The 27,099-nt window shown below is 46.6% G+C and overlaps 2 protein-coding genes and 1 non-coding gene across 3 annotated transcripts; 2 read left to right on the forward strand and 1 right to left on the reverse strand.

The window, feature by feature from the left end:
• The first annotated feature begins 787 nt into the window (after positions 1 to 787).
• On the forward strand, positions 788 to 5,194 carry LOC144151408 (uncharacterized). Its single transcript, XM_077682451.1, has 3 exons — positions 788 to 1,345; positions 2,251 to 2,458; positions 3,293 to 5,194. Exons 1-3 carry the CDS (start codon positions 875 to 877, stop codon positions 3,694 to 3,696), a joined length of 1,083 nt encoding a protein of 360 aa, XP_077538577.1. The 5' UTR covers positions 788 to 874; the 3' UTR covers positions 3,697 to 5,194.
• Positions 5,195 to 5,443: 249 nt separating this feature from the next.
• Positions 5,444 to 7,890, reverse strand: LOC144153133 (uncharacterized). Its single transcript, XM_077684787.1, has 4 exons — positions 7,634 to 7,890; positions 7,307 to 7,560; positions 6,199 to 7,221; positions 5,444 to 5,634 (listed from the first exon to the last, which is right to left on the reverse strand). The coding sequence occupies exons 1-3, from the start codon at positions 7,888 to 7,890 to the stop codon at positions 7,172 to 7,174; spliced, it is 561 nt and encodes a 186-aa protein (XP_077540913.1). The 3' UTR covers positions 5,444 to 5,634; positions 6,199 to 7,171.
• Positions 7,891 to 8,190: 300 nt separating this feature from the next.
• On the forward strand, positions 8,191 to 8,293 carry LOC144154020 (U6 spliceosomal RNA). Its single transcript, XR_013319440.1, has one exon. It is a non-coding gene; the product is annotated as a U6 spliceosomal RNA (small nuclear RNA).
• The last annotated feature ends 18,806 nt before the right edge of the window (positions 8,294 to 27,099 follow it).

Raw genomic sequence — 27,099 nt, forward strand, 5'->3', positions numbered from 1 at the left:
TAAGCATGTTAATCAAGCTAATCCTAGGCAACCAGGAATGCTAACAATAACCAGCTGAACCTTAGCTCACGCTACGTATGTCTTGGCATAGCCGAGCTAAGCCACTGCTAATTTTTTTTTACGAAAATGTAGGGGGCGACTGGGGATATAATTTTAGAACGCTATTTCCCATTTGGAAAGACAGGAAATAACCAGCGTATTTTACCTTTTGAGCCGCAGTGATGCATGCTTGCCTGTCTTGCCAGTTGGCGCGTGATAAAAATTCACACACTTTGGTCACATAACACTAAATTCCAATGTTCTTACAGCACCACTAATGAAACTTGACTAGTGAAACTTGGCTTGAAAAATGTGGCCAGTGAAACTTCACTAGCAAATACAACACACGACTATCGCTCAGGTCTCTCCTCAAATCCACGCAATAATCTTTCGCCTTTTACTAGGCAGTTTTAGCATATCGTTACCGTGTTAGCGTTACCGTTTACCGTGTTACCGGGAGCGGGAGTTTCCGTTTACCGGTGAAAACGGTAAGACGCATTTTAGCGTACCGTTTTTCGCTGGTTAGCGTGCGGAAAGTTTAACGTAACAGACACAAAATGATGATGATAGCAACATTTTTTTTGTCGAATATATGTTGAATTCCATCAATAGCATTTATTTTTCGCAGTGCTTGCTTTTTCAGTCTTATTTATAGTCAATTGTGGCCCAGGAAGCCGTTGGCGGTTTCCTGATTAGGCCAGACTAGCTTATCACAAGCCAAGCCAATCTCCTGCCGTCGAGTCCGTCATGGTAGAGTGTACTACTCATGGCAGTGCCTTGTAGCAGCGTGTAGTAGCTCAGCTGCTGTGCTCCAGTTCAGAGTTCACCTTCTGCTATGGCTCAATACAGCAGCGTCCTTTCAGACCCGCTGTTGATGCGGTGTCTATCTTGGCGCGACATCGAGGATGCGTACTTGTTGGAACTGGATCCGGAGCCGCGCCGCAATCTAGCAGCACGTGGACTGCTCAACGTAGCAAGGCTAGACAGCCCTGAATTTGAGCGCATGTTCAGGTTTAAGAAAGTGGACTTTGAGTATTTATATTCCTGCCTCATGATGCCTGACAAGGTCGTGAGCGCGCAGCGTGTGCCGGTGCCAGGACGCGAGGCGTTATGTATGACTTTGAGGCGTCTTGCCTACCCGAACCGACTGGCCGACCTGGAGATGATGTTTAACCGGCATCTTTCTGTGATTTCGAGTGTGGTGAATCAGGTTCTGGCACACGTGGAATACCACTTCGGTCACCTGCTTTACGACCTGACTACACACACGTGGTTGAATTTGGACAGCCTGGAGCGATTTTCCGAGGTAAGAATATATATTGCATATAAAAGAGGGGCGCATAAAAAAAAAAAAAAACACGTAGTGCAAACAGAAACAAGCATTACAATTACATCGCTGTCTGTGGCATTACAGTGGAGAGGTGCATACACAAAAAATATAGTACCCACACAAACAAGACAGGCCTTTTCAATCTCCACCTGGGCAATTTTTACAATGCCTTCACGAACCCCAAATGCCAAAGAAGAAGCTAGACCGTTCTATTCTGGAGGTCTTACGATAAAAGATAACTCTAGCAAATCAGTTGAGCTATATCCATGCACTTTTTGATTGTGGTCGAGTCACAGTGGCATGTAATGTGACAAAACAAATATTTGTCACGAGGTAGCATAATTTGTAAGTAATATGTAAGTAAATATTGTCGAACAATATTCGCCCTAATTTTTTTTCTTGGCTGTAGCGTGTGCCAGCCTCATTGCTGTTTTAAACTAAGCATGCTTTGTCGTCTTGTATTACTTTCAAAAGCATATTGCACAGATAGTTTACCAACTTGTCTAATTTCACTTCATGCACTGCTGTTGGTAGATGCCACACAATACTGATCTAACAAATTTATGCACTAAATTTTGGGCAATCTGTTAAGAGTTTTCTCATGCTCCTGCGTAAGAAAGCCTTTGAGACAACAGAAGCTAAAGTAAACCCCCATTACAACAGAGTAACTTTACCAAAGTACCAAGTGCTTTTACCAAAGTGCCACGCTGTGCCAACCGATATGCATGCATTTTAGATCAGATTACTGCAAGCATGCTCATGGCTTATTCTGCTTAAAATGAACTGGCAAGTTGCGGATCCACATCCAGGCGAGCAGATGCAAGAATTATTGTGATTGAAAATGGGGCTCCTCAGACAATTGCTATCATTGCTATTTCCAGGCTGTGCATGCCAAAGGTGCCCCCCTCAAGAACTGCTGGGGATTTGTCGACGGAACAGCCCGCCGAATTTGTCGGCCAACGGAGGACCAACAGGAACACTTTTCAGGCCACAAGAGGTGCCATGTGCACAAGTACCAGGCAGTGATGTGCCCGAACGGCATAATTTGTCAGCTGGATGGACCCTTCAGGGGGCGGCGACATGACGCAGGTGAGCATGGTTGGGACTTTCGTTACAGGGGCCATGAAAACAAACTGTTCATCTTACTAGCCTTTAGTAACTCACTTATCTCCAATACACCTACAAGATACATATTTTTAACCGTACAAACTCAGTATTTCCCCCTCCCAATTTGCACAGTACTGCTGTTTCCACTAGCTGGAAAGCAGATGGTGGGTGGGGGGCTAAGCAATTTTTGCTACTTGGCGAGCATGCATCGTTGAAAATTGAGCGCGAACTTAATTTCCAACGATGCATGTTCACCAACTAGCTCGACTCTCCATTTTAGTTTACTTCTAAGAATAAAGCCACCCCTCCTTATTGCAGCTTTTGCTAAGGAAAAAAATTCCTGCGTGGCAGGCTTGAAGTCGGGAAAGCTTGTCAGTAGCCGAAAGGTGCATCAACGAATGATAAGTACTTCGTAAAGCCTGGCAGCGAGCAGCTATACCATTCAGGTAGTGAAAAAATATGAGCTGTTCATTTCGGGCCAATAAACTGCACATGCACTAGTCAATGAAAAACAGAAAGCAGGCTTCCACCCAGTTTATTGGTAAAAGTCAATGAAAAACAGAAAGCAGGCTTCCACCCAGTTTATTGGTAAAGGCAAAAAAACAGCTCCACATTTTTGCTGAGCCCGTCCGCGTGTTAGGTACCCTAAGATGCAAGTTGTGACAAGAAAAGTATTTTAGATACGAAAGTTAATATGCACCGTTCAAGCCATTCAGGACAGGTACAAGCCGACCAAACTACATCTTAACACATGATTTTGCATTGTGCTTGCGTTTGTGTTACTGGCCTTTTGTGTGAGCTGCTTCTGTATTTCAGGAATCCTTAGGGAGACCCGCCTCTACGACAACCTGGAAAAGATCACGATGGGTCACCCATATGTGATTTATGGCGATCCCGCTTACCCTCTCCGGCCGCTGCTGTACAAGCCCTTTGGAGGTGCCAGGCTGCAGCCCCATGAAGCCTGGTTTAATAAGCGCATGAGTGCTGTCCGCCTGGCGGTGGAATGGGGATTTGGGAAGGTGGCAGCGGAGTTTGCATTTGTTGATTTTCACAAGAATCAAAAAATGAGCAGGCAAAATGTTGGGCGCATGTACAAGGTCGCCACGCTCCTTGCAAATGCACATACATGCTTGTACGACAGCCAAGTTAGCATGTACTTTAATTTGGACCCACCTGCCCTTGATGAATACCTTGTTCCATTCTCGCCTTCAAATGTGTAGTTGCCCGTACCAAGAGCTCCGTGTAAGTTGTCAAGGGGGTCAAGGGGGCATTGTTACAGTTCCCAAGCTCAGCACTTTTAAACATCTTCTTTATGACAGGACATGAAGGGGCCATGCTGACAAAATACAAGTTTAGGTTTATTTGAAAGATTTCATGTTTTACCGTGCCTCCAGTGCTTGTCCGTAAGCAAACAATGCTTTATTCACTGAGAAGCTAGCCAATTTAGGTTAAAATTTTGATTCTCCCACCAAATCATGCGTTTTCATGACATCTGCAATGAAATCACATGAATTGGTCTTCAAGTTACTGTTTCCTTGTTTCCCATTAGTCAACCTAGATGCCGCTACCATCTAGGCAGAAGGCAGAAAACGGTTGCCGTTTTGTGCCTTTGCTTTATTTTGACCGTATTTGTACCTGGCTTGTTTTTGTTAAGGTAGAACATAATTGTTTCATGAAACATGGTGTTCACTCGACAAATACGGTCACGTAAGACACAGTTGCTTACGCCACTCGGCCAGTGTCATCTGAGACAACCCCAAACAGCCACAGTGCTGTGCAGCTAAAACATGCCTGGTGCGCGCAGTACCAACAGCAGTCGGCATGAGTACTGCTTGGTTTACGTGTAATTTCGTACCTTCTGCTGTTTACCCCACCATTCTTACTGCTGTAAAAAGAATGTGCCCTAATTTTAAGTGCAAATAGCTTGTTCGGCAAGCTTATAAAAAGCCCTGCCTAATTTACGTTTGCTTTTGATGCCCTCAGCCAATTGCAGAGCTGGCACAAGTGACATCACAGGTTCTCTTGTGGGAAATGAGCGAGTGGGCCCTTCCCTTATAGGAGCGAAGCCTCTTAGCAGCGTCGTCTCATGTAGTCATGGTACTAAAACACCGGGACACTTGTTTTCCAATGCCTCGCGCTAAATACGCTCCATGCTTCAAAGACTTTTCCAGCAAAGCTGTATACCTCTTACTCCCACTGCATGCTTCGCCCATCCCCAAATTTGACGTTGGTGGAGATGGACCAGGATTATTTTTTCCCAATTACATAGCTTATTTGTGCGAAGTGGTGTTAGTAGGATTTTAACGAGGCAATCTTTCGAGTGAACGAAACTTGTCTACATGGCCCCTTCTAGCATTTACATGGGCATTTTGAAAATACCTTCTGTACTCCTTTACACCGCAATACTGTGGCATTGTACTTGCTTTTTTCTTGTGCTCTTTCCATGTGTGCTGTATTGTGTACTAGCAAAAAATAAAATTGCTCGTACCTCGTTTTAGATCTTTTTTTTGTTTTGCCCACTAAACTTTTCATAGCTGATCAACATTGCTCACCACTAGTCACAAGAATTTGGCACTTCTAGAGCACCTTGATTGTTCCAGGCCATGCAGGCCAGATGTAATGGCGAGCGAGTACGGGATAGTGGACCACGCACTCAACGTGCCAGTGACACGGCATGATTACATCAGTGCAGCTGCATCGCACTTTAACCATCATCATTCTGCCAATTTTAGCTAAATAAAGTCTGGCCACAGCTGATTAACTCCCTCCCCCTCCCGGCATCATCTTGAACACCTGTAGAGGGGCCTTTTTCGCAAAATCTTAGCCTGCGTCTTGTCATGGTGGCAAGCAAGCACGAGATGGAATACAGAGCCATGGTTGTTTAGGCGTTTACTTTTGGATCTTTTCGATGAGGCTCTCGATGAGCCTCAGCTGCGCTTCTTGGTACGTGATGTGCGAGCGCCGCTCTTCAGCACTAAGGCGGCGCTCCTCCGCTAGGGCCTCCCGCTCCTTTTCGCGTTCACGCATGTTTTCCGAGTGCTTCAACATCTCGAAGTCTAGTCTGCGCTCCTCCAGTGCGAGCCGCCTGCATTGGGTCTCCTGCTCTCGCTTGTCTCGTTCATCGAGAAAGTCGCGGGTGGTACCGTGCCTTTGCATACCTGCATAGAATAGACAAGAATAAATACTCATAAATGCAATGAGTATTTTTCACCTGAAAAGTAAAAAAAGTCAGCTAAAGAATAAAAAAATTAAAAAATGGTGCATGCTAACTAATGTGAGCCACAAGGGGAACCTAAGTGCAAATTACTGAAAGTTGGAGCGGAAGTGCAGAACAGCACAGTGACTGGGAAGCACCAGGGCATGTCAACAATCTGGTGCTAAAATGCATTCCAAAGCACACGCCAGTGCCTAAGAAATAAGAATTCATCTACTCCAGCCCCCGTATGGTGGGCTGTGTAAACTGGTGAAACGTGGAGAGAACCTCATTACGATTGGCAGATGAGGCCGTCGTGATTTGCTTTTGCTGGACTTTGTACAACCAGCACACGTGGACTGTGACAGCGCGGTACGTGCATCACCACGCAGTTACAGTAGGCTTGGTAGCATTTCTTTTTTAACCCGCAGTTTACAATAGTTGTGCTGGGTGAAAATGTTATCTGCTAGAAGTTATGTGAACAAGGCTAACTGCAGTAAGTCAAGGGGCTGACATCATTCCTCCTCACCTCGTGCTGGAGTGGTTCGGCTGTTGCCCGGGTGGATGACCTGCAGAGGTGACCTTTGCCGAGGAGTTGGTTGTGGGCTACAGCGGCTGTGCACCACAGGTGCTTCCTGACAGCTCACGCCGGTTAAAACCAGGCTTGTTTCGCCATCAGGACTGCGAGTGCTGCCGGCAAAACTCTGTGGGGGCGGTGGGCTCTGCCGGTCGCTCGAACAGCCAGGAGTGCAGCCATCAGAACTCTGTTGGGGCGGTGGGCTCTGCTGGTCGCTCGAACAGCCAGGAGGCGTCTCGGCATCCACGTAAATGCCTTCGAGCAGAATTTCCGCAGGTGACAGTGCCTGCGCATCTTTGACAAGCCCGAAAGCACGAGTAGAAAGGTCATGGCAGTTCAAAAGCATCACAGTAGCCAAGCAATTTTAACTTCTCGTGTGTGTTGGCTGATGATTTGTGCGTTTAGTACACAACAAAGTTACAATGCATGAAATGATCTTGGAACACCAATTATGGCTTCGATTCCCCTGTTTAAAATACACAAAATATTACACGGCACACTGTGCCACAATAGTGAAGCCAAGAGTCTGTGTAAAAGTACGTACTGGTCCCACTGAGAAAGTAACGACACATTCAGCAAGTAGGGAGTTTGCAGCAGTGTCGGCAAGCTGTGTTGAAATGCGGAATGCCAGCAGTGTACCCACTTATTTGATTTGTGTATGAAAGTAAGCATTTAGGGTCAAGTCCAAACAATGTCAGCTGTAGCTGAATAGCACGGACTAACTTCATATGCTCAGTGTAATCAGCAGCAAGTCTCAACTACAGTTCTGCCTCGATGCAGGGCAACAGAAACTAATGTTGTGTACTGCAAGAGGCAACTCGCGGTTTCCACCCAAGGAAATGAACGAGGTAATCATACTCTCTTGTCCAGTTCGCAACATGTACGGCGTCGCATAAAAACCATTCCACGTAGCGTGCACGTGATGTCAGTGGCTGTAGCCCGACACAGGACCACGGTGCGCTGACGGGGCATGGGCTGCACTGAACAAACACACGAACAAAATGAACAGCTAGCACAGAGTCTGCAAAGCAGGATACACGAGGCCGTGCTAGCTGCCTACCTTCATCTCTGCTTGGGCTGAGCCCCGCTGCTAGCCACTCGGCATGACCGTCCAGGGCTACCAAGACCCTGCCGTCAGTGGCAGGGTCTCGAGCGGTACAACGGGCTGTAGCCCCAACCCGCCGACTGTTCTCCGTCCTCCCGCGGCTCTGGCGGAGTGCAACCCGGCGAAGTTTATGTCCGAACTCCTTGCAGAGGTCGGCAACCTGCTGCAGGAGCTGGTCCATTGCGGAATAGTCCTCTTCGGTCCCCGACCTGGTTACAAGACGTATAATTTGCAAGGAGCCTGAATGCTTTTCACAAAAAACGTGCAATGAAAAACACTTACCGTCTGATGCACGCCCGTTCTTCATTCAGGAAGCGGGTGAGGACCAAGTCAACGCGCTCCTTAACGCTTCTTTGGTTGAATGGCTTACCCGTCAGCGCGACGAGATTTTCAGTGACCTCAGCCCATAAATGCTGGTCTGCGAACGGGTTCAGGTTCACGACTTCTTGCAAAAGCGCAACGTCATCCGCCACGGAGTAGCGGATTCTGTAACGCCGCTGCATGTTCGTATCGCGGTTGTCGATGTGCGCAGCCGCCATAGCTCTTTTCTCCTCAACCTCCGCTGGGCAAAATGACTTGGCTTGGCTACTTGCTCTTCTCGCGCGTTCTCGACGTCCCGGGATATCGCGTGACCACGGTAAAGTCGTTTCGACGCAAAATTCCATGCCGGTAAGTTACCGTTCACGGTAACTCTCGCGCATGCGCAGTCGACTCCCGGAAACCCGGTAAACGGTAACGCAAACACGGTAACGATATGCTAAAACTGCCTACTAAAGATTACCGTGGGGAGGGACACTCCAATGAGCCTATAGGCCAATTTTTGGGAGGCCTTGCCCGTTGTACTTCCAAAGTACATATACTAAAATGGGAACGATACAGAGAAGATTAGCATGGCCCCTGCGCAAGGATGACACGCAAAATCGTGAAGTTGCCCGAACGCCAGCCAGAGGACTTCCCAAGGCCAGCGAAGCGGGACTTTTGCCCCTAATGCGAGCAGTTCAGAGGACCGTACTGCGATTTTAATGCGAAGAGTCCCAGGTGGGGAGGGCAGGTAACGGATTCTCGTGGGGCTGCTGTTACTCAGTTTCTTGTGGCTAATGATTTTGACGTGGCAAATGATCCGGCTTCGTTGCCCACGTTTGTAACGGATTACGCGGAGGCGTGGATAGATTTAACGTTATTTTCAAGCGCCTGGAGGGATTTTTCTGTCCGTTGGAGGGTAAGCGAGACTCCCTCTCTCTCTGACCATAGATATGTTGTTTTTTCGGTTGGCTCTCACCGCCTCCCGACGTGCAAGCGGTTGACTCGGGCTGGGCGCTCCCGCGTGATGGCTTCACTTGCGCGTAACCGCTGGTTTGCGCAGGTAGCCCGCTCTGAAATTGCTGATCCGGTGTCGTTAGATTTGATAGTCGATCATTTTTACGACTTATATGGCACGCTGTGCAGGGAAAACGTACAAACCGCCCGTCTCTACCCGCAGGCCAAGCCTTGGTGGTCAGATGACATAGCGCGGCAGCGATCGCAGGTGCGGTCGCTGCGGCGCAGCTTTCAGCGCTCCCGCGATCCCGCGGAGCGTCTGGTTAGGCGGGATGTTTACTATTCGGCTCTCCAAAAATATAGGTGTGCAATTGCACAGGCAAAAGATGCGTCAGTGCGGAAATTCTGCACTGACAACACTGAGAAATTCCTATTTGGCGATCCTTTTAAATTGGCCTTTGGTAAATTCCGAACTCCAATAACTTTGCCTCCCTTGGACACGTCTGACGGGTTGCGCACGACTTCTCAACTGGAGTCTGCGCGTGTTCTGTTATCCGCGCACATGCCTAGGGATGACGCTTCCACGGACGACCCTGTGCACGCTGCGGAAAGAGCGTTAGCTGAAACCCCTTATTTCTCGAATTTACGGGACACGCCGTTTACTGTAACAGAGGTCCGTGAGACGGTGAGGTCTATGAGGGTGCGCTCCGCTCCCGGGCTTGACGGCCTGACGCCGGAATTGGTACAGGCTTTTTATGAGGCACATCCTGCTTTCGTGTGTTTTGTTTTCAACGCTGCTCTTCGGTTGGGGCCCTTCCCGACGGCGTGGAAGGTTGGACGGGTTGTCTTTATTCCAAAACCGGGTCGGTCGCCAGAGAACCCTAGGTCTTACAGGCCCATCTGTATGCTATCGGTCTTTGGTAAAGTTTTAGAGAAGCTGTTGTTTTCCCGCTTGTATTATTTTTTGAATAGTCATAATCTAATCCATCCTTTGCAATTTGGCTTTACTCATAACAAAAACACCACGATGGCTCTCCATCACTTAAGGGAAGTCCTCCAGTCCCGCCGTCGGGATTTGCTTCATTCGGTTCTGATATCCCTCGATTTCCAGGGTGCCTTTGATTCCGTATGGCATCCTACGGTTTTAAATTTCCTTCGACGTCATTCCTGCCCCGTTAACTTGTACTGCCTTCTCCGCTCTTTCTTATGTAATCGAAGGGTGGTGTGTCGTCTTAAGGAGGGGGATGCGTCAGTTGAGCAGTCCATAGGTAGTCCTCAGGGTTCTCCCTTGAGCCCGCTATTCTGGAACATTGTGCTTCATGAATTGTTGGAGACCACGTTCCCCCCAGGTGTACATGTACAAGCTTACGCAGATGATACGCTCCTAGTGGTGTCGGGACGTCACCGCCGGGAGTTGGAGCGTCTAGCTGCGGATGCACTGGCGGTAGTGTGTGAGTGGGCGGAATTGGTTAAGGTTAGGCTGAATGCGTCCAAGTGCTCTTTTATGCTGTTCCCTAACGGGCGGGTTAGCTTGGCCCGTCGATTGCCTACCATACGTCTGGACGGAGTTAATCTCTCCATGGTAAAAGAAATGAAAGTCCTTGGAGTAGTCCTGGACCCGTGGTTCACATGTATGGCTCACACTACTTATCTTAAGACTAAGGTCGACATTCTCGTTCCCAAGCTGGTTCAGTTTATTCACATGCACTATCGACTTCCTCCTTCTGCCTTCCGACGATTATACCTCCAATTGATCCAACCGGCCATCACTTCTGCATCTCCAGCATGGTGGCCGGAATCTCCATCGAATCTCTTGGTAAACCGAATTAAGTCACTTCAGCGGATCCCTCTTCTTGTTTTGACGGAGGCCGTGAGGACGGTGCGTACTGAGGCCTTGAATGCGTTGACGGGCATTCCGCCTTTGGCCGAGCTTTTGGCGGCCCAGAGGGCGCAATTTTTGCTAGTTTCCCTGCGCCGCGAAGTAACTTACGGCCGCCTCTCGCTGTCCCCGGACCGCGTACAGCGTACTTTTGATCCTTGGCGGCGGCACCCCGCATCTCGCGTCGTCTGTCCATTCCGTCGATTGGAGACGCCACAGGCACCCGCTTATGCTAGGTTACCGGGGTTGCATGTTTACACGGATGGTGCATTCTCTAATTCCTTGGCGGGTGCCGCCTTTGTAGTGTACACGCACACGGGTCGTTTAGTGGAAGCCAGGCGTTTTAAAGTTTCGTCGGCGGGTAGTGCTTTCGCGGCGGAATTGATCGCCCTCAGGGAGGCCCTCGTGTATCTAACCGGTTGCACGACGGAACGGCCTGTACGGGTCTACACAGATTGCTTGTCGCTGTTGTCAGCGCTAGCCTCTTTGCGAACGCGTAACGAGGGCATAGAGGACATCCGCGCCCTTTTTTCAGTTCTTTCTACGCGCATGCGTCTTTTCCTTTTCCACGTGCGGGGCCACGCACGCATACCTGTAAACGAGATCGCGGATCATCTTGCGGTTAGGGCATGCACTGTGGGTGAGCCCAGGGAGTCAGGTTTATCGGTTCGGGTGGTAAGGTCGATGCTCGATGCAGAGGTATGGCGTGCGTGGTCGGTACAGTGGACCACGGTTCATACGGATACGGAATTGTTTCGCTGGATACCGGTAGTTAGGTCCCTCCCACCTAATTTCCCGCCCCATCGAAGGGTGATTTTCTTTATCACGGGGCACGGCCGCTTTCCTTTCTATCTGTATTACCTATCTCTCGTTCCTCATCCTCTTTGTTTCTGTGGGTCCGAGTGCTGGAACATTGAAGATTATATGTCTGATTGTAGCGAAACTGCCCAATTTCACCAACGATTGCAAGATTTGCTTCACACTGACCTTACGCCCCTCCTTTATCCCGCGCTATTGCGTAACCAGCGCGCACTAGATATAATTAAGGAGATGGTTGAATTCATTAATCTCTACATGCCCTCAACAGACTGACGTGATTGGACCGCCGTGTGCGGCCTGAGAGAGTTGCCCTTTTTGTATGTCTGTTGGTATTCTGCGCTTTTGCTCTCGCTGTGCAGGTCCCGAGACGCCCTGGTGTTCTGTTCCGGGCTCCAGCGCGGGACCCGGGAGTTTGAGTTGGCTGCTCGGGCTCCTGCTCTCGGTTCCTGCGTGGACCCGGTCTGCCTGCGGCTCGTCATCACCGTCCCCTTAAATTTTGGTCGGATTGGTTGAGACCAGTCCCATCACCATGGAGGGTGTTTTTTAGTCCAGCCAGGAGAAGGAGGCATGGTTTTTCACCCTCCAGGGATGGGCTAGTTTATCCCTTTCGCGGTCCCCTTAATGTTTGGTCAGGAGAGGACGAGACCAGTCCCATCACGATTGGGGGTGTTTTTAGTCCAGCCAGGAGAAGGAGGCAAGGTTTTTCACCCCCCACGGATGGGCTAGTGCACCCCTTTTACATTGGCTTTCAATAAATGCCGCTGTTTGCCGGGTACCTCCCGAGGCTGTGGTTAGCGATGATGGATCAGGGAGTTAGTGGAGGGGAGATTCATTGGGGAAAGGGTACATTTATGTGGGAGCTGAATTAGTTCAGGAGGCGCCACCCCTGCATTTCGAAATCACTTTCTGATGGGACTGGGTTGTGTTGTCTTCTGTCGCGAGTTGCAAGAGCCTCGCTTTTCTTTGCTTTTCTACCAAATTGGCTTTACTTGAAATTCACATTGGAGCATACCTCCCAGTTCATTTATTTCTCTAATTGGCTTTAACCTGTGATAGCTTTGCTGGTGCAGGTTTTTGTTCCCATTTTCATTTATTTTGCTTTCATTACACAAGGGAACAGGAATTTATTTTCATGCTTGCCTGTCTTGCCAGTTGGTGCGCTTTTGCACGGATACTAGAATTTCACGGATGTTTTCTTCTCTTTCGCCTTCTTGTTACTGTTGTGGCAGCCGACCACGCAAGAATTTTGGAGGTTTGCCTCAATTGGCTTTCAGTTTTGTCACCTTCGACGTCGCGAAACCATTGCAGGAGCGTCCGCTCTTTCCCGCACTCCCGAACTGAGGGAGTCAGCCGCCGGCCCGCCTGCCCCGTCTGACAACCGCATGTGCAGCTCGGTGTGCACGCTGTCGCACTCCTGTATCCATTTATGTCTCCCCGTACCGCCTGAGGCACACGTCCCCACTTCTCAGGAACTCGAACAATGCGGCCATCGGCTGCATGAGCCACTCAACCCGGCACATAGAAGGCGCGGCGGGGACCCTCCTTACTCCTGGAAAAAGACGCGCCCCCGCTGATGATCATGATTAGCGGATTCCCCAGTGTTGCACAGTGTTGCACAGCGGCCTTAGTCGTAACGCCACTGTACAATCACTTCGCCAAAAAATACAAAATAAAATGAAATAAAATAAAATAAACACCTTTATGAAATTTTTGTGCTAGTCTGACTTCTTTGTTCACATGTGCTCCCACATTGTTATCTGCTCTTTTCCCACCAACACTCTAACCTTCTTTTACTAACCTCTACTGCTGTCCGATTACCTTTTCTGTTAACGGTATACAGCCAAGGGCTTCCGGAAGTCGCTGAGGACTGGACGGATACTTTTGCACTCCGTTACAATATGTCGCAAGGTTTCTGGCTCCCTGCAGCATCCTGGGCACAGTTCTTCCTGTACCGGCTCTCGGATAAGCGTTTTTTGTCCGCAAGTAACCCGCCCGGGCTTCAAAAAGCAATAAACTCCCTTTGGTATTATCGAAGAATTTTTCTCTTGTGATCTCGTACTTCCCGATCCTGCAGATATCTAAAAACTTCTTCGCGTCCATCCTCTTTTTCCAGGTCGTTGTCTCTGTCCATCTTTTTTTTCCAAGTCGTTACCACTGGAAAAAGACGCGCCATCGCTTCGCGATAAAATCAGCGCTGCCCCACTCGGAAAACGTTAGCTTCTCCTCCCTACTAGGTGAGGCCGCAGTGTATCAAAAGAAACATTTGCTCGTCGCTCCAATAATCTAATAACTAGTGGTATCCCCTTTGTAGAGGGGTGGTGATGTGTCATCTTACCAAAAACTAAACTAATATACGTTCATCTTATATTCTCCGTCCAATACTAGCGCTGCTCTTAGGGCAGGCTGAAAATTATTAGGCACAAAATACTTATTTTACAGGTGGTAGCTGACCCAGGCAATATTGCACTGTGGGCGGGTGTCCAAAATATATAAGCGAATGTCTAAAGAATACCCTCAAAAATTGTAGAGTGAGCACGTGTGTACATGCTTTCCGAACGGACATCGGTTTAATGCATCTCAAAAAAAAAAAAAAAGACTGCGCACAAATTAACGGGGACAGGAACACATGAATACAGCACAAGCGCAACTGAGAAGACTTCGGCAGATCACATTGCATCGTGCCACAGTGGTGCAGTCGTTTAAGCGTCAGCCTTGCAATCGAGATAACCCAGTATCGACAGTGACCTTGAAAAATAGCAGCTATTTCTTTTTCCGGAGTTACAGGTTGTACGTAAGCTGAAAGGTCCCCTTGATTACGTGAAAGCATTCATTGTTATTAGTGAAGACGGTATTGATCAAAAGTTTCCCTTCGCCAACGACTCGACAGACGGGATCACTGGGCAGGTCGCACCTGAAGCTCCAGGCAGGGTGCTCTGGCCCTACTGCAGGGACAGCTAAACCTCCTAGAAAAAACCAAGCCAGAAAGGAAGGTAAGAAGGATAAGGCTTAACAGGAAATGCATTGAAGTTAACCAAAGAGCGGTCCGTTTGGGTTCCTTACATGTTGCAAGTGGGAAAGGGGGAATTGGAAGAAAAAAGTGTAGATAGAAAAAAAGTCTCGAGGCGTCTCCACTAACATGAAACCTGGGTAGGAGCGAAGCATGCAGTGTGCAAGTGCATTCTTGGCGCCTCGGCATTTTTGCCAGCGGAGAAAAAACCACTAGGGGGCGGAGGTATACAGCTTGGCTGGGAAAGTCTCGTGTCTTTGAAGCACGAAGCTCTCTAGCGCAAGGCGTAAACGGGCGTCCCGGTATTATGTTTGTACGCGTTACGTTCTAGCGCGAGGCGTAAACGAGTTTCTCGGTGCTTTAGTACCATGACTACATGAGACGATGATTACGACGACGACAACGACGACGGCGACAGGAGACGCCAATAGCCCCAGCCCCTAAAGGATGGGCTGTTGAGGCGCGAAAAAAGAACAAATAAAGCTAACTGCAATGACAAAACCGTGGTCTATAAGAATGCCTAAAACAATAGAGGTAAACTGGCCAAGTGTGCGAGGCAGTCACTACTGAAACACTGGGGGTACGATTGGAGTTGTGACACCATATTCCCTCCCGCTCCTCTTTCCCTCAAGACAGATAGAGAGGATACAGTTTATGAAATCGGGGAAAGACTTCAGAGGGGCGTCCTCATTCAAGGATGCCTTGAGCTTGGGCCGCGTCGACAGCCCTTTTAAACAAGCGCTGATGATCTTCGAGAGCCAAGGCTCTTCCCCAAACCTGTTTGGAAACAAAAAATTAGCAGTGGCTTAGCTCGGCTATGCCAGGATATACGTAGCGTAAGCTAAGGTTGAGCTGGTTATTCTTAGCTTTCCTGTTTGTCTAGGATTAGCTGGTTATCATGGTTACTGCTGCTAAAAAGATTTCCTATCCAATCCAATCCAATCCAATCCAATCCAATCCAATCCAGTCCACTCCAATCCAGTCCAGTCCAGTCCACTCCACTCCACTCCACTCCACTCCACTCCACTCCACACCACTCCCCTCTAGTCTAGTCTAGTCTAGTCTAGTCTAGTCTAGTCTAGTCCAGTCCAGTCCAGTCCAGTCGCGGCGGCGACGGTGATGGCTCCGGCGCGCCCGCTGTGGCCGTGAGGCGGCACTGCTCCTGGCGCATGCGCAGCACGGCTCTCCAGGAGCCACACGAAACTGCTCAACCTCGGGCAGTGCAACTCACGCTACAATAGTGGTTCGGGGCTCCCATTGTCGGCTTATCGCAACCGCCCAATATGTGTAAGTGTCCCTTCCCCCAATGTTTTCTGAAGTAAAGTTTCATTCATACATTCGCCTGAAGTTCCAGACAGGGTGCTCTGGTCGGCGAGCTCCTCGCTGGTTGGTTATAGGTGGCGCTAGTGATGCTGCTGCTTCTTATGATGATGATGATGATACCTGCGTGTGCGCTTCTACGCTATTCTTGAGTTAGAAGCCCCGGATGGCCACAGATAGCCTAGTGGATCGGTAATCGTGCCAACCACACAACAAAGTTGATGTTCCTTCATTGTTATTTATTTACTAAGAATACGCCTCTATTCAGCATCTGAAGAAAGAAAACTACATAAATCCTCTCTTTTGCAATTATTATTGCGCCTGTTGCGCTTGGTAGGTGCATTCGTGAATCAATGCATTGGCGCGCGCTGTACTGCAGGATCTCGTACCTATATTCAAAGTACAAAAGCCCGATAACTTGTTTTGCTTCCTCCTGCGTGGCGAAAATTAGTTTAACATTCAAGATATTGCATGTGTTCTTCCATAATCGGTTCCCGCGTATGCCCCCCCCCACCCTCAGACATTGCGCAATGAAGATAAGAACCTAAAAATTCACGCGGCCGTTCACCCCAAAGGAGACAAAGAAGAAGAGGCGCTTTTCGTGTGCACGAGACTGACAGCCTGAGCTCCTTCTGGTCTCGCTTCAAATACACAGAAAACTGACGCCTCCCGTTCGTAAGGTGAGCAATTGCATGCTGAGTAGCTCACGTATGTGACCTCACTCGGCTACGTCACCCGCCTTCATCCCAAGTGGAAGACGCGTCCTCCAAGTCGTTCAAAAGCCAGAGCGGGGCTTCTCCTGCCGAAGCTGCTCCTGAGTGGAAATATCACGCGTCCGGATTGTTGACATATCCCGCGTTACCGGAAATGTCAAAGCCTAGTCCACGAGTCAAGCCGATTACGTGGAGAAACAGAAGATTTTGGCTGGATGCAATGCGTATGCCGCGTGTTTCGCTTGGCTAATTTTTTGTGGCGCTTCGGTGCGTCCGAGAACACACGCCATTTGCACTCCGTGTGGCCAGCGTTAGGAGTTCTTCAGGTTACAAGTGACCGGCTCTATTCGCAACTCTAAGCTGACGAGTTTGTCACAGCGCCATTTTCTCTTGTTTGCTACTTCCTTCACCTGCTCGCACTTCGAACATCCGGACTTTATGGACTGCAGTAACATTTATGTTTGCTAGAAATGTGACATGAACTTGTCTGATTCCGGTTAATGTATTTCTGAGCTTTGAAATAACCTGCAGCAGCATCACATGAAGACGCATTAAAAAAAGTAGCTCCAATCCACGCTGTGAAGGTGGGTGGAAAACAAAGCTTTAAACGACACCCAAAACAATTGCCCATGCGACGTCACTTGCTTCACACACGTGGCTCTAGAAAGGGTGAAACCAGAGATTCTGCCAGCCGTTACCTGGAATTCGCGGGGCGGCGTCCCGAACGCAGCAGCGTCGGCCATGGCCGGGCTCGAGCGGCGGACGCCGCCACCGCAGCCTGGCCCTGCGTCGGCAGAAAGAAAACGGAGAGAGCGCCTTTCGTAGAATCAAGTCATAGGTCTAATTAAGCGAGAAAAATGGCGGGTTTATATCTGCTTTGGACATTCGAAGCAAAAGAATAAATCGAGCTAAGGAAAGTAAAAAAAAAAAAAAGGCGTATCTTCGTACAGTGTTTCTCCTTGAGAAGTTTAAGGGAGATATTATTTACAGAGTCAGCGCTTTAAAATTCCTCTCATTACTTCCTCTCTATTTTCGTTTAGCGGACTCCCCCAGCTGCCTGCACGTCGGTTAGAGAGTGAAGACGAGGGGTAGGTGAGTTGATTAAGAAAACAGCTCGCGGGTAAACCTTAAATAAGAACATTCTGCGGAAATTTTCTTCTAATGTAAAGCATTATTATGCCGCTTGTCTTGAGTGTGAGCTCTTTACAGCGAATTTTTTGGGTTTTGCTAATCCTGTCGGACGAATTATCTTCATTTACGCTGTTACAACGATTACAGGTGGAACTTTCGCGAAATCTCCATTATTGTGGAAATGCAGGCTATTACACGGTTCACCCTTTTCTGTAATTCTTTAATTCTTTAATTTTTTAATATTTTTTTAGTTTTTTGAAATACGGTTCGACCAATTATCTCCATGTACGCTAATAGAACGATTACGGGTGTTGAACTTTCGCGAAATCTGTATAATTGGGGAAATGCAGGGCTTATACGGTTTGCCATTTTCCGTAATATTTTTTCCTTATTTTTTTAGTTTTCTCAAATTTTGTTGTATCAGTTATCTCTAATTACGCTACTATAACGGTACATTTGGAACTATCGCCAAATCTGCATTATTGTGTAAATGCCGGGCGTCACACGGTTCACCATTTTCCGTCATTTTTTTCTATATAATTATTTTTGAGTGCATTAAAAAATCGTTCGACAAATTATCTCCGGTTACGCTAATATAACGATTGCAAGTGAAACTTCCGCAAAATCTGCATTATTGTGTTGTTACATTTTCTATAATGTTTAATATTTTCTTTTTTAGTTTTTCACAATCTTATTCGCCAATTATCTCAATTTACGCTATTATAACGATTACATTTGTAACTTTTGCAATGTCTGCATTATTGTGAAAATGCAGGGCGTTGCACGGTTCGCCACTTCTCATAATTTCACTCTCTTATTTTTTTTTATTGTTTCAAAATTTTGTTCGACCACCTATGTCCGTTTACGCTATTACAACAATTTCAGGTGAACCTTCCGCGATATCTGCATTTTTGTGGAAAGGCAGGGTGGTACATGGTCCTTGCTGCGGGTACTACTCGGCAAAGAATGCTACGCATGAGAAGGACCTAGCACCCTTCATAGCTTTCTTTCAGACAACCTCCTCCGGCGGCACAGTCGCAATAATGCATGCATCGCAATAAGACCTGCTTCAACTCGAATGTGCAAGGAATTTACAGAATTTAGTTTCGTAGAGTAAACCTCAATTTTCTCTGCCCAGAATTTTGCGTATGTTGCTGTGTGGTTCATCCGTTCCACTTTCCCCCCTTTTCTGCCTATTTGATGCAGCATTTCGACTACCGAATATGTCGTCCGAAGAAAATAAGCCGGTCTTAGCTAAGAACCGGGCCGAGAGTGCGCCGCTGTCTGGGGAGGCATACAATACGGCCTCGGGGCAGGCATCGCCAGCGCGAAAAGCGGACGATGCTGAGGACCAGCCTCGCGGTGTTGTGAGGCCCTTCCACGATCAACACCCCTCCGACACCGGCACTATTCACTCTTCCCAGGCCTTCACCGATTCAGCCTTCAGGAGGTCGTCCGTCTACAGAGAGTGAGGAGCGCCGTTTCAAATTTCTTCTCCTATTAAAGCAAAGCTTTTTATGTCGCACTTACGGTGACTGTACCGCCACCAATACGAACCGCAGGAAGGCCAACGTACGAAGTGGGTTTCACAACATGATTATGACATCAAGCGTCTCAAAAAAAAAAAAAAAAAAAACACGCTTCCCGTGGTCGGAGTCGAACCTGGGTCTCTCGCGTTGTGAAGCCGGCGTCTATCATATTTGCGCCTTTCGGACACGGTCGAGCAATTTGGATTCTGGACTTCGACTTTCACTGAAGTTGTATGAGAGTAAGCTTCGCGTTTTAACCATTGCTTTTGAGAAAGGGGTTGTGATTTTTCTTTGGGACTTCTCTTTAGTAAAATGAAGATAAAAAAATCAAGAAATGAAATTTTGGTTGTTTAATTTTGATGAATTTGGTATCCCTAAAGTGCACCGAAATCTAGACATGCGGCCGCTTCTGCTTTTCGCCTAAGCCGCTGCGACCAGGGCCGAACCCGCGTCCTTGGGCTCAGCAGCTCAGCGCCGTAGCCACTGAACCACCATGCCATGGGTCAAAAGAATGGAGAGGGAACCTTTCTATGGCTACTCTGCGGACTGGGAGCGTGTATGGCAGGGAATCAAGTACAGAGCAAATCGTCGCGAGTGCTCGATTAAATACGAATGAAGGTAGCCCTTTGTGCGTAACCGTTAGAAGGTTATTGCCGTCAACGTCGCGTAAACTATCGTTCCATGCGAGCATGTTCAAAACGTATGATACGCTTATGCCACTTCGCGATTATTCGAACTGGAACCACTGACTTTTTCAAACTAAGATTCAAGTCGTTTTGGAACCGGTTTAAGAAATTGTTGTGAACGCCTTTGGTAGAGAGGGTGATGTAATTTACCGTAGCGTGGATGCATTAAAACTATCAGTTCCCATAACCATGCGCTTCCTACTAATCCGATTTATTGGAAAGCCCGTCGATGCTCGAAAAACTGTGCTGAATGAGCGTCACTTTTAGGTGTAATTGAAGAGATGTCCAACAAATACGCTTTTAAATGAATTTAGCATGATTACTGTTATTAAAACAGGTGACGGTAACTGAAGAATTCCTGGACGTGTAATAAGATTCCTGGAATTTAAACAAGCTGTTGCGATTAAATTAGCATCAACTGTTAACAGTCAATATACGGTTTTGGTGCTTTACTTCTCAAAAGTTTATTTAAACATGACTACATTTTTTTCTGCTTGCTTCCGCGAAAACGTCTGGTTGAAGAATTCATTTGATTGTGGTGTTTAACGCGCCAACGCAACGCAGGCGATAAGGCGCGCCGTAGTGGAGGGCTCCGGGTTAATTTTGACCACCTTGGGATCTTTAACTTGCGCCGAAATCTCGTACACACGGGCGTTTATGCTTTTTGCCTCCATCAGAGAAGCGGCCGCCGCGGCCGGGAATCGAACCCGCAACCTCGTGCTCAGCAGCGCAGCGCCTTAGCCACTGAGCCACCGCGGCGATTGTGGTTGAAGAATCCACAGGCGCCAGCATGTTTTTCATGTGTTTTCTGTAGTTATAAAATAATTCCTTCGGTTAGTATGTCAGTACTGCACGTACTCGTCAAAACTCGTCAAAAGCGATAGTTGATGTTAATTTGAAATCTGAGTGTCATACAGACGACAGAAATAGCCGGCGTTCTTTGAACGTTGATGTTACAGTGCACTAAGACAACGGCACAAAGATGACAGGACACAGCGCAGTGTCTTGTCTGTCTTCTTTGTGTCCTTGTCTTAAAGCGCTGATACAGCGCTGTTTAAAGACGCATTATCAAGCACAGTAGAATCTCGATAAACGGAAATCGCTTAAACGGAATTGCCGCTTAAACGGAACAGTAGCCTGTAAGTTGGTTGGTTTTGTATTCAGATAACGTAAAAAAACTCTCCGTAAACGGAACTAAAATTTCAGCGTCACCGTGTAAACGGAACCAGAAATGGAACTTCTTGTGAAACCCATTGGCATGAGAATCAGCTTTTTACGGTTCCGCCTGTTTCGTTTTTGTTTTTGTTTTTGCTTCCTCCATGTTTTTTCTTGCCTCGTTGACCTCGTAAGCCTCATCTCGTTAGTGGCCAGCCGTGTTAGTGCAACGAATGCAACATCGCAGTTCTTATTCCAGTCGTTCGGTCTTCTTTCAAGACGCCGATGTTACAGGGCTCAGCTCCTGCCGCCTTGTTCGTGCCATCGTGGTGTTATTCGTCCTTCATTACCGCGTTGCCTTCTTCTAAATTCGGTGGCTCCTAAGTAATCGCGAAGTTGGGGACCCTAGCCTCTGTGAAGATGCAGTTGCAAGGACTCAAATAAAAATAATCGATGCGTTTTGCAGTGCACCGTGGCTCATTGTTGTCAAATCACCTTTGTGAATGCTGGGCCTAAACCTCTTGTAGCTTTCTCGCTTTCACAAAAACTATAAGCTACATTCACCTTCTAGTGCTCAGAGTTTCATGAAATGGTAATAAGAGTGTCCACGCACATAAATTTGCGCTTTCACACATCAATCTCAGTAAACGAAACTCCTGTTAAGCGGAACTAATTTTTTCGGTCACTTGAAGTTCCGTGTATCGAGGGTCTACTATAGCCCACCAAGCCATCGTACTGGCTTTCCTTATCTTCAGGCAGAAACCATGCGGAGAATCCTGCTTCAAAAAAGGCGCGCCAAAGAAAAAAAAAAAAAAAAAAGGAAGGGGGGTTGACGGCCGGTAATCTTTCCGTAGCGTAAAACAATAAAGCGAAATTTTCTGCTAAGATCTACCACGCGTTGCTCATCCACGCTGCGACATTCTGTACGGGCCCCAGATTACCGCTACCGTATTACTGCGTTTGTTCCGGTTGAAAAGCGGATTGCCTGAATTTTTTCCTTCTAGTGCGGTTCTGTTACAACTTCTCGCGTCCGACTCCGTTCCCTTTCTCTTTTGCAGTGAGGCTGTTCTTCCTGCCCTCGTCCGGATTCTCCAAAAGAAGTTCGGGAGACGCTTGTGAGTGGATACTGGAAGTACAACTTCACCGCTTAGCACTGCTGCTCAACAGTGAAGCAGTGCTCTAAGAAATGAGGGACATTAGCGAACACACCGACTTTACATTTTGACGGCACGAAGAAGTTAATGAATGAAATCGATCTTTTAGAGAAGTTGAGGCATGCGCACTGAGCATACGGTACACGCATACGCGCACACACGCGCACGCGCGCCCCCAAGCCCGCATTCGCACGCGCACACAGGTCGCAAAATTCGACCATGCAGGAAAACTATGATGGTGATAGGCCATCCTATGTCCGAAACGAAAACGTCAAGACACTACAACAGGCACAGAGAAATCTTTATATCATGGGCAATATTCCAGTTGATACAGAGCTTCCCCTAGCTTTCTCAGAAATGGAAGCAGTATCATTTTATTTTTAATCAATTATTATTAATTAATTATTCATAGCAAACACTGTGGGTCTTTGGGCCGTTATAGAGTGGATGGTTGAAATAATTCAGTGTGCATTCTACAGGATCCCCTCAAGAGCTTTTTTCAGCCTTACAATTTTATAATACAATCAAGACACGCCGTACACACAAAAAATAACACATATTGTACATGAGAATACAGGCCTAATATTGCCAATAATCAAGATGTAGACAATCATCCAACACAGGAATGTAAAAATAAATACCCGCCCAGGTGCTACAGTGGGCCGATCACACAACTGATACGGCCCTCACAAACTGACTGGCGTAGTTCAGCTGCGTAATCTCCTGTGGCGGTCTGTTCCACGCTTCGATATTATATGAAAAAAAAAAGTATTTGGAAAATACCGTTTTTTGATAGTGTGTGGAAAAAGAGTATTATAGTACATAGCAAAAGAGCGTCTATAGTATATGGAGAAAAAAAATCTGTGGTTGATTCCTCCGTCATAAGGATCAGTAACGAGCGAAAGTGAAATGTGCAGCGAAATCTGTAGCTGAGCATGATTTGAGGGCCGGTGGCTGTCTTGTGGGTGTGCTTGGCGAGCGACGTCCTGCTGGCGGGTCGCTTCGGCAAAGGTGTACTGGCGTCATTTTCGGGACGGATATGACGTCAGTGAAACCTTTGGATATCGCGGCTGAAAACAATTTCGTGTTAAAATATAAAACCCGGAAACGAACAACCCTAAGTATAAGGTACTCTTTAGTACTAAAAGTTGCTTCCCCTGAAGAAGACCCTATGTGCAGGAGTGCACCCTTTACAGGCCGCTTGCTTCGTTGTACTGGCGTCACTTCCGTGACGGATATGACGTTTGCGAAATTTTCGTGTATTCGGGAATTAAACCCTTTCGCGTTAAAAAAGAGTATATGGTGACGGCCAGTAAGGCCACTTCTAAGGCTGCAGCAGAGCGGCCTAAAAGTTAGAAGGCATTACTCCTGGTCGAGTAAATAATGGGCCTACCGCGTATCCGGGCTGAGGTATCGCGGGTTGATACGATTAAACCTTTCCGTACTCATTTTTTTATTTATTTATTTATTTATTTATTTATTTATTTATACATACTGCAGCCCAATTGGGCTATCGCAGGAGTGGGTTGGTACATAGAATGCAAAACAATTTTCTGCACAGAATAACACAGATAAAAACACAACACATTGAAATTCACTTATTCATAAAGTATAGACATAATAGATAATAAGTACAGCAAGACATTGAAATTATGCAAAACTGACATAACGCAATCAATTTAAATTCTGCAGAAATTTTTCCAAAGGCATTGACCTAATTTCACCTGGTAGTAGATTCCATTTTTCAAGTGTTCGCGGGAAGAAGCTGTACTTAAATAGATTAGTTCGTGGATGAAAAGTTGCAAGGTTGAGTTTGTGGCTATTTCTAGTAGATTTAAGTTTATCTGGTGACAAATAGCTGTTCTGTAATGAGTAGCGCGGAGTATTCGTAAGAATATGTAAAAGTTTAAGACATTCCCGTTCACGGCGCTCCGACAGCGGTTGTAATTCTAGTGTAGCAAGGTGGGATGACGGCGAAAAGCTCCAATCGAAGCGGCGAAAAATAAAACGAATTGATTTTTTCTGAACAGATTCGAGTGTGTTAATTTCAGACACTTTATAAGGATTCCAGATGGTACAGGCATATCCGAAGATGGGTCGGATGAGCGTTTTATATGTTATTAATTTCGTTTCGAGTGGAGCTTCCCGCAATGTACGGTTTAGGCAGCCTAACTTTTTTAGAGCTTTGTTGCATGTATAATCAATGTGCCTTGACCAAGACAAGGTAGGCGTGAAGATGACGCCCAGGTACTTATATTCGTTCACCCGCTGTAGGGAAGAGCCGTTGAAAGAATAATTAAACAGAGAAACGGAATTGCGTGTACTGAAATATTAAGTGACTGTTTTCGTAAAGTTAATATTCATTTGCCATGTCTGGCACCACCTGCAAAATTGAGCAAAAGAATCATTTAGTAAAATATGATCATCATTCTTGTTAATTACATTGTATAACACGCAACCGTCAGCATAGAGGCGGATGTTTGTGGATATATAATTAGGCAGATCATTTACATACAATAAGAATAAAAGTGGCCCCAGGGACCGAACCCCTGGGGAATTCCGGATGGACACATGTACTACCGGCGAGTTTGTGGGAGTTTAAACGAAAACAATACTGGGAGCGATCATGTAAAAAGCTAGCAATCCAATCAACTAAGGGCCGGGCTGTTAAGTATAACGCGAAGTTTATGAAGAAGGTTTTGAGTGGGTAAAGGTGTCGAAAGCCTTAAATAAGTCTATAAAAAATTGCGTCAATTTGATTTTCCTTTGTCTAGAGCGCGGGCAATGTCATGGGTAAATTGAACAAGCTGAGTTATTGTACTAAAGCCGCGACGAAAAACCATGCTGGACGTTACGCAAAATGTTATTACCTTCAAGAAAACTCCATAATATGACTGAAAAATTATATGTTCGAGAAGTTTACATGATTGAGGACGTTAATGAAATCGGGACGATAGTTCAAAGGTGGACTGCTTGTTGCCGGATTTAAACATGGGGAAATATTTTTGCCAATTTCCATACTAACGGTTACAGTCGAAGTAGATAAAGATTTATTAAAAAATTACAGTCAAGTACCGGCTCGTCCAAACACAATATCTAACCAGAAAAAGCATTGTTAATTCCATCAGGACCGCAGGATTTCTTATTGTCTAGGTGCAAAATTAAATTTAGAACCCCCTCGACAGGACACGGTTATATCGCCAATTGAGTAATACGACTCGTGTGGGAAATCGGGTATTTCGAAGTTGTCTGTTATGAATACTGACTGGAAGTGCTCATTGAAGGGCAGTGGCAATAGTTATTGGGTCACTAGACGGGACATTGTTAACTGGGATAGTATTAGTAGAGACTGAAGAGGGTATATTTGAAACTCCAAAAATTTCCTAGGGTTAGTTTTTTAGTAAACCTTGTAATGTAACCTTAAAGTAAAAATCTTTGGATGAATTCATTTTGAGGCGGAGCTTTTTCTTTAGCTTCGATAAATTCGGCGTTTTTTAAGGGGATCACCTTTTTCGTTTTTGCTCGCCTTAACCTCGCAACACGACGCGACAGGTGAAGTATATCACGCGAGATCCAAGGGAGGCGAGGATTTTTCTTTTTTGTGTTAAGCGGGGACAAAGCGCTGTAGACAGGTTGCAACAATATTTTCGAAAGAAGCCACCGAGGAATTGACATCATTCAATAAAAAGAGTTCTTCAAAATCGTCAAAAGAATCGCTTAAATAATCGTTAATGGAGGAATCGTCGGCGCGTGAAAAATCACGAAATGTAGAATAAACAAAGCAATTGTTGCGAACCGGAAACGGGTATGGAAACGAGAACAGCCATGTGATCTGAAGTGCCATCAGTAACCTCGCATTCATAGCCATTATCTAGTAAATGGGGGACTAACAAATACTAAATCCAAAACTGCGGCTCCTCTTGTGTTGGCTTCGACTATTTGTTTCGAACCAAAAGATAAAGAAAAATCTAAAAGAACTTTGCTTATTTCCACGTCATAACCGGTGAGAGATAAAGAAGGCCACAGAATACCGGGAGCGTTGAAATCGCCGAGACAGATCAGGTTTGAAGACGAGATTACGCTCGTGCATGAACGTAGTTAAGGCACGCATCTGAGCAACGTTCGATGACGGCGGGACGATAGATAACGCCAAAGGTAATAGAAAAGTTCCCGAAAAAGATCTTCCACCAAAACGGATTCTGTGTCAGGCGGGCTGGGGAGTACTGAAAATCGAAGGTCAGACCGTAAAAAATAACGCAACGCCGCCCCCTCTCCCATGTCGCCGATCAGTTCTAAGAACAGTGGAAACCCTGGTGGTGTTACCTCGCTGTCGTAAACGTTATCGAGTAAACCATGGACTCAGTCACGCCCAACAATATGAGGTGAATGTGTGGCGACAAGTGAAAGAAAATTTGTAAATTTATTAACTAAGCTCCGGTTGTATAGTAGCTTTGATAGCTGGCTATGTCCCATACAAACTTGAGCACCTCCCAACTATTTGTGCGAGTTGTTAGGAATGTTAGGCTTAGTAGAGACAGACGTTTTGGCGCCCATACTTCGCTTTTTTGCTTTGGTTGCATACGAACAATCCTCTTACGTTGTGCCCATTTGTTCTCCAGCCAAGAAACCCGCGACATCGTCATATTCGTCCCTTCTCGTCGTACTCGCCGGGGCTCTACCTCGTCATTTCTTCGAAACTTATGCTGGATGTTCTGGAAGTTTCCCGGTAAGATTACTCTCCCCACCACTCCTGCTATGAATGGTCGGAGGAATGGCGAAGTAATAGTGATAAGTTAAAATCGTGTCATATATGGTTTTAGTTTGCGAGAAAAAACATTAACGAAACTTTTTGTTCAAAGTCGCGCAAGAAAAAAAAGATTGTTATAGGACCCCGTTGGGCAAGCTTTAAATTGATTTTTTCTGCCCACCCTACGATCTGTTTTTCTGCTCAGATTTTGCAAGAGCATTGCGTAATATGGTTTGTTTTAGTTTGACCCCAATAGTTGCGATCCCACTTACGGGGTTGTTCGGCATTATAATAAAAAACAACCTTTTTTGCTGCGGGAGCAGAGTCCCGTTTATTAAATTCTCCTTGGCA

This window comes from Haemaphysalis longicornis, unplaced genomic scaffold, assembly GCF_048455015.1.
Source record: "Haemaphysalis longicornis isolate Haplotype H1 unplaced genomic scaffold, Haemaphysalis longicornis Haplotype H1 scaffold_9, whole genome shotgun sequence".
NCBI lineage: Eukaryota > Metazoa > Arthropoda > Arachnida > Ixodida > Ixodidae > Haemaphysalis > Haemaphysalis longicornis.

Excerpts from the sequence above, each read along its gene's own strand:
- LOC144151408 (XM_077682451.1), top strand. The coding sequence starts at position 875 with ATGGCTCAATACAGCAGCGTCCTTTCAGACCCGCTGTTGATGCGGTGT. Across the intron at positions 1,346-2,250 it reads GCCTGGAGCGATTTTCCGAG|GCTGTGCATGCCAAAGGTGC; the intron begins GTAAGAATATAT and ends TGCTATTTCCAG. Across the intron at positions 2,459-3,292 it reads GGGGCGGCGACATGACGCAG|GAATCCTTAGGGAGACCCGC; the intron begins GTGAGCATGGTT and ends TCTGTATTTCAG.
- LOC144153133 (XM_077684787.1), bottom strand. The coding sequence starts at position 7,890 with ATGGCGGCTGCGCACATCGACAACCGCGATACGAACATGCAGCGGCGT. Across the intron at positions 7,561-7,633 it reads GAACGGGCGTGCATCAGACG|GTCGGGGACCGAAGAGGACT; the intron begins GTAAGTGTTTTT and ends TCTTGTAACCAG. Across the intron at positions 7,222-7,306 it reads CAGCCCAAGCAGAGATGAAG|CCCATGCCCCGTCAGCGCAC; the intron begins GTAGGCAGCTAG and ends TGTTCAGTGCAG.